At 33.9% G+C, this 7,262-nt stretch overlaps 1 protein-coding gene across 3 annotated transcripts; it reads left to right on the top strand.

Annotated features, from left to right (window-relative positions):
- Window positions 1–1,813: 1,813 nt before the first annotated feature.
- Window positions 1,814–4,456, top strand: LOC120117292 (protein REVEILLE 7-like). 3 transcript variants are annotated; one of them, XM_039137583.1, is made up of 7 exons: window positions 1,830–1,947; window positions 2,383–2,535; window positions 2,651–2,762; window positions 2,850–2,911; window positions 3,127–3,546; window positions 3,639–3,763; window positions 3,857–4,456. In XM_039137583.1, exons 1-7 carry the CDS (start codon window positions 1,936–1,938, stop codon window positions 4,338–4,340), a joined length of 1,368 nt encoding a protein of 455 aa, XP_038993514.1. In that variant the 5' UTR covers window positions 1,830–1,935; the 3' UTR covers window positions 4,341–4,456. The 3 variants fall into 3 exon arrangements, with proteins under 3 accessions (XP_038993512.1, XP_038993514.1, XP_038993511.1); XM_039137581.1 differs by having other exon boundaries at window positions 1,814–1,947; window positions 2,404–2,535; window positions 3,639–4,456; XM_039137580.1 differs by having other exon boundaries at window positions 3,639–4,456.
- Window positions 4,457–7,262: the final 2,806 nt, after the last annotated feature.

Genomic DNA, 7,262 nt, shown 5'->3' with positions numbered 1-7,262 from the left:
ATTATTTATCAAATCTAGTTCGTCATATTAAATTTTGTTTTTTTTCTTAATTTAAAAAAAAAATATATTATCTTTAATTTATATATATATATATATATATATATATATATTAAATTTAAATTGATTTAATTTAAAACATTTTTCTTTGATTTGAATTTACCTCTCTGTGTGTGTTATAAGATTCATTTACACAATGTAAAACTCTTTATTTTTATACAGTTTTAGAACTATTAGATGAGTAAAAATAGATGACTGAGATTAACTCTTTATTTATTTTTCCGGTGAATATCTTCTTATATCTACTGTTAATCTCATTCATCTATTTTCACTCATCAAACAACTATAAATCTATATAATTAATTTTACAATATATAACATGATGTTATATATATTTAAACTAGTGCTGTAAATGAGACGAGACAGATCGCGAGCTATTCAAGATCGACTCGATAAATACTCGGATCGAATGGATTTGACTTGAGCTCAAGCTCGACTCGAGTTCTTAACGAGCCGAAATGAGCTACTTGATATTAGACTCGAAAAGCTCGTGAGCAGCTCGAAGATATAATATATTAAGATTTTATTTTTTTAAAAAAATAAATTATTAATAATATTAATATTTATGTATTGATTTTTTTAAATACAATAAGATTTTCATGTATTTAAGGTTCGAGTTCGAGTTTGAGACTTCAATGGAGTTTGAGTTTAAGACTTCAATAGAGTTTGAGTTTGAGACTTTAATCGAGTTAAGTTTAAGAATTTTTTTTCATTTCGAGTATTTTCGAACTGCTCACGAGCTTTAGTTCAAAATTTTGAATTCGAGTTAAACTTCAAAATTTTAAGCTCACGAATTTTCTAATCAAATCAAACTACATTTCAAAATTTTCGAATCGAATTAAGCTCGACTCATTTACACTCCCAAAATTTTGAACAATCAAGTAGTCTAGAAACCGGAAAGAGACCAAAATAAACAAATAAACAATCTATACAAAATTTACATGGGCGGTATTGGTTGTGGTTGGTACGCGTGGCTTAGGGTAAAGAAGGGGCTGATGTGGCAGAAAAGCGCAGAGGAGGTTTGGTGGACCCACCTTCCTTTTATGTCACAAGCAAGCACCATCTTTGTCTCTCCCCCTCTCTCCCCTTCGATATTTTCCCCCAGCGGCTGCAAACCACGCGCTTTCACTAGTGGGACGGATGTTGAGATAAACAAAAAGAGGCGGACAGTGAGGAACCCCGCGCGTGAGATTAAAAATCATAAAATATCTGAAAAAACGCCCTACATTTATCAATTATCCATTCACCCATAGTTCAATATCTTCCACAAAATAAACCCACATTTTTTTATTAACAAAAGAAAGAAACAAAGTTCAACCAGAAATGCCGCGTGTCCAGGAGCCCGAGCGTTCTCAGCCACAAGCTTCCAGACCCCACTTCTCGATTTTTCCATGGAAATTGAAAAATTCGGAAATTGAATCTGACGTGGCTCCCTTCCCTGCTTTTATACACAAACCAAACCGATAACTTTAGAAAAAACCTTGTTTTCCCATTTAGCTTCTTCTTCTTCTTCTTCTTCTGCTCTTTTTCCACTTCAAGCAATTTATCTGGACTATCCAGTTTTCGAGATTTCTCCTTTGCTCCGGTAAGTACGTGCCTGATCTGTTTTCTTTTGCGGACAATGCTTCGGTTGCCTTGATATTTTCATGATATTTGTGGTTTGTGAATTACTGTTCATTGACGAGGAAAGAAGTTGTGTTTGTGTGTTTTGTTTTGAGGTTGAATTAGTTTGTTTATAACTATGACTAATTAATGATTGTTATTCTTCTTTATGGACTGATTAGATGTTCTGAAGAGTGGTTTTGGTTCCCTCGGGAGTTGCAGCAGTTATTCTAGTATTGACTCCGAAAGATTTGAAGCAAAAATCTGTTTCTGGTGATGGCTACTCAGGTACATAGCAATCTGTCGTGCTGTTCAAGCGGCTTATACTTGGGCAGTGTTGGTGTTATGGATTCTATATATTTTTTAATTTCAATAAGATTTTTGGTTTCGGATTAAGCAGATTTGTCCATTAAAGCTTTTCCTAAAATATATATATCGGGAATTGATTTCAAATACATTTCTTTGAGCCAAACGCTCTGTTTGGGTGATAGGATATCTTAACTTCAGAAATGCTCCATGTTTTATGGATTGTTGTAATTTTTGGAATCACATGCTGTTCTTGTTCTTCCAAGTTGTGTGCTTGCTTCTTATGCATAAATCTATTTATGTGGAGGTGAATATGGTTCAATGTGAATTATCATAGATTTTAGCATAAACAGTTATTGTTTGGAAGCGTGGCATTGAGACTAGTGTCATGAATACTGTTCTCTTGTTGTTTAATAGATATTGGAAATTCTGATGCAGGACCAAATTGAAGATGTGGCATCGCCCAATGCTCGAAAATCTGGTGTATGTTGTTCCAATGGTAGCTCCCAATCTGAGACATTGAACCAGTTGCAGAAGTTATACACATTTAATGATGACCATGCACCCAAGGTTCCTTTCTTCATGTTGCCTTCTAATTATACTTTCCTTTCAAGATAGGTCTCGACATGTTATTGTTAATCTTTTCATGGATATGCTCGAATTTATTTCTTTCCCTTTAACATAGGCTAGGAAACCCTACACTATAACCAAACAGAGGGAGAAATGGACTGAGGAAGAGCATCAGAAGTTTCTTGAAGCTTTAAGGTTGTATGGTCGTGGCTGGTGCCAAATAGAAGGTAAGTGCACGATGGGGGTGAAGTAATTTACTTCTTTTTGCCACAACTATGGTTAGAACTGGTTAAGTTACTCTTGTTTTCATGCAGAACATATAGGCACCAAATCTGCAGTTCAAATTCGAAGCCATGCTCAAAAATTTTTCTCTAAGGTTAATTGCTTCTAGTTTCGTTACAAGAGTTCCTTGATTAAGAAAATATATTACTGCCAAGAATTCCTTGATTAAGAAAATGTCTTATTACCAAGAATTCCTTGATTAATAAAAATGTATTGCATATTCTATTACCGTGCAATATGTAGACACTCTTAGGCAGGTTTTTCTTCTGAGTTTGTTCCTGATATGCGTGATTTTAATTGTGGTTTTAGGTTATCCGAGATTCAAATGGTGGCTTTGAGGGTTCCATTAAACCAATTGAGATACCGCCTCCTCGTCCAAAAAGAAAGCCAGTACATCCATATCCCCGGAAATCTGTCAATTTGATTAAAGGAAAAGCACCATCAGCTCAACCAGAGAGATTGTCAACCGCCAACCGTTTTTTCAGAGAACAAGATAACAAATCACCCACGTCAGTTTTATCCGATGCAATGGGATCTTCTGCCTTGGAGCAACAAAAGGGATGTTCTTCCCCAACTTCTTGTACTACTAATCTGCAGTCGATCAATACATCCCCTATTGAAAAGGAAACTGACCATGCAACCTCTAACTTATCTAGGCAGGAAGAGAAAGCTTATTTGTCGTCTGGGAAAGTATTTGGTCATTCAGTTGTGGAAAACATTTTGTCCATGGTAAAATTATACGATAAATCTCTACCTTTGTTTTGTAAAGAACTTTTGTCAACCTTTATGACTAATATATTTTTCTTTCATGTAATATCCAGAACCTCAATGAAGATTTCAAGGACTTTGCATGTGCTAAAGGTGACGATGCAGCACCAGTTGCTCCGTCCACTAGTATTAAGCTTTTCGGGAAAACAGTTGAGGTGAAACTGAAAGATTCCCCTAAACCTTCCATAGGTGCAAAAAAATTTGAGTCACAAACATCTAAGACTGCTCAAGAGGATATTAATGCTGTCAGTAAGATGCTTGTTCAGGCATTACCGTCGACATGCTTAGACACATGCTTGTCACTAGGTACAGTTATTGATAACTGGAGTGCTGTACCTTCCAGAGCTAATATATCTCCTTACATGGAATTCTGCCCAGATAAAAATGACTCTGTAGAATCTACCAATGACACTCCTCTTCTGTCGTGGGCTTTTTATCAAGGTCTACCCTTAGGGTACATTACTTCATTTAATCAAACTCACACAGATCCTGGTGTTGAAGAGAGGACAGGAGAGATGGGCATTCTAAATAACAGATCCCGTAGTGGTTCAAATACTGGTTCGGTTAGTGAACCGGTAAATAGGAAGGATTCAAATTCCGTTGATTCCAAAAGCCAACATCCTCGTCCCTCGCCCCAAAAATGTAGTAAGGGGTTTGTGCCATACAAAAGATGTTTAGCAGAAAGAGACGTGTCATCATCCGTTGTGGTGTCTGAAGAGCTGAAGAGGCAACGAGCCAGAGTATGCTCAGAGTAGTCAACTCCGTTGTTCGGATAACGAAACGTGAAGAAGCTTTTAAACTAGTTTAGATAGTGGGAGGATGAAGAAAAATAATTATTACAGATGTTCCTTTCCAAAGTTTACAGGGAAAAGCTTGAAAGGGTCGTAGAGTATTTTAACAGTTTTTGTATGTCAGGTGGCTGATTGGAAGCAGAGGTGACGCTGGCAGCTTATCACTGTGGTTGGATACGGCTATGTTTTTTGAGTTGGAACAGCCCACCGTCTGTGTCTGGAGTTTAAACTGTGGTCTATTTTTTTTTTGTCACCTGAGGCGTCATAAATGTTGAAACCATATTTGTATATGCTATGTTCCGGATGCTAACTTGTTTTCGAAAAAGAAAATTTCTATCGTTACGGAATAATTTTTTACGTTTCCAATTTATCAACAATTTGTCTCATCTCCCTCCAGCAACATTAGGCGATTCAGTTCTTTTTGTTTTTTTACTTTTAATATAAATCTAGGTTAATATAAAGTAGTATCTATTTAAAGTATTTCAACATTTTGATAATGAAAGCTCGTACCTTTAGTATGCGTTCATATCTTTTACACGGCTTTTAAATTCGGGACAAGGGATAATAATAAATCTTTTAACTACTAAAATCAATTAATTCATGTACAATTCTCTATATTAAAAATATTAGATTGAGAAAATCATCTTAAGTAAATTAGATCAAAAAGAAAGATAAATATAACATGGAATGGATCGTTTTTTTACAATGGCAGATATACGTGTACTTAAAGGTGAGTATGTGCGCGCATGAAATTCTAATTTATTTATATTAGCTGTTTATTTTATTGATGGTGCCCACTCTGAAAATTTTATTGATGGTGTTCAATCTGAAAATTTTATTGATGGTGCCAACTCTGAAAATTTTATTTGTGCCTATCCCATATAAAATGTTTCTATTATTAATACATATATGTCCATTCTAAAAAAATATTTTTGAATTCTTCATTGATTCTTTAGTTGTTCAAACTCGAAAGGTGAATGCTTTCATCCAATCTCACTTTGTCTCGTGTTTAGTTATGTTGTATTTATCTTGAAATTTAAGATAAAAATTAATCTCAAATTTAATTTAAAGTAAAGTATACAAATGATCCTTCAATTGTAAAGAATTATTTTATTGTGTTCTCTAACTATTGAAAGTTACAAAATAATCTTTTGACTATAGGGTGTTACATTGTTGAGTCTTCGATTATTAAAAGTTACAAAACGATCACCCGATTATTTATGTTCCAAAATCATCATTTTCTGTTAAAAAATTGACAGTTGTCTGAACTAAGTGTTAACCTGCTGGCTGAAATATAATAAAATTTGATCCATAACCATTTTAACTATATTATCGTTTGATATTTTTATATCAGATTTTATCATATTCAGTAAACATGTTAACTCTCAGCTTAGATTGGTGTTAAATTTTTAATGGAAAAATACGAATTTGGATTATATGAATAGTCGGATGAGTATTTGTAAGTTTTAATGGTTGAGAGACTCAACAAAGCAACACCGTATAGTCGGAGGATATTTTGTAACTTTCAATTGTCATGGGATTCAACCATACAATACATTATAGTCAGGGACCATTTGTGCATTTTACCCCTTAATTTAATAGAAAATTATCGTTTTAATTTATAAAAAAATAATAGAAAGAAAAATAATAAGAAGTGGAAAACAAAAATCAAATAAAAGAAGAAAAAAATTGTTAGGATTTTCATTGGTTACTAATAAATTTGAATGGTAAAAGAAAACACGATGACAAAGAAAATAAATAATTTCAAAAAAGATTAAACTTAACAAAAAAAAATCAGAAATATAAAAAGATAAAATTTCGAGATGGAAAATTAGACCCCTTAAATATTTGAAAATTTTCAATTGTTTCCTTAAAATTTTAAAAAATTCTCGTTAATATATACGTTTATATATTGAATAAACATCATGAAAAAACATACCATCAATGTTTTGTATTATAATATACATATATATTAACCAAACGCATGCATGACATATTACTAAAAATGTATCATCGAAAATCATGTATATAATCGTATTACCAAAGAAAACCACCAATGATTCTGTGAAAATTAAAGGGTAAATTATACGAATAGTCCTTCACTTTGTTTGGTTTCTGCACTTTGATGTAATAAGCTTTCCTGGTTCAATGTTCATTAATACCCAGATCATAGTTTTCTGAAATATTTGGTGGTAACATTCGTTTTGTGGGTTTGATGTGTGCAGCCGGAGCTTGTAGATATGGATCATTGGCACTAAGCCTAGGCAATGGATACCTTGTGAATACAAAAACCAGAACTTAGCTGTTAGAGTCAAAGAATCAAGCCAGAAACCATATTACCTACAACTTAAACTGTTGTACCAAGGCGGTTAGACAGAGGTTGTAGCCATTGATGTAGCTCTTCTTCGAGCTATGGGGCTGTTTGAGATGCAAACAATGGTGCCTTGCAATTCAGATTCAAGGTCATTTCTGGGTATGGAAGCAGGTGGATTTGGGTAAAGTATATGCTGACTGGAACACTAGTGTTGTTTATGATTCATGGGACACTGTCATTACCTTTGCTTCCGCCGTTATTGAAATAACAAAAACAACCTTCTCTTTGTATATATGAAATGTATGTGTGCTTCTGTCAAAAAAAACCCCATGGGGCCGTTTGAGATGCAAACAATGGTGCCTTGCAATTCAGATTCAAGGTCATTTCTGGGTATGGAAGCAGGTGGATTTGGGTAAAGTATATGCTGACTGGAAAACTAGTGTTGTTTATGATTCATGGGACACTGTCATTACCTTTGCTTCCGCCGTTATTGAAATAAAAAAAACAACCTTCTCTTTGTATGTATGAAATGTATGTGTGCTTCTGTAAAAAAAAAAACCCAAAGGGAATGT

This window comes from Hibiscus syriacus, unplaced genomic scaffold (genome assembly GCF_006381635.1).
Source record: "Hibiscus syriacus cultivar Baekdansim isolate YM2019G1 unplaced genomic scaffold, ASM638163v2 tig00110319_pilon, whole genome shotgun sequence".
Classification (NCBI taxonomy): domain Eukaryota; kingdom Viridiplantae; phylum Streptophyta; class Magnoliopsida; order Malvales; family Malvaceae; genus Hibiscus; species Hibiscus syriacus.
This window is presented reverse-complemented; position numbering and strand designations above follow the sequence as displayed.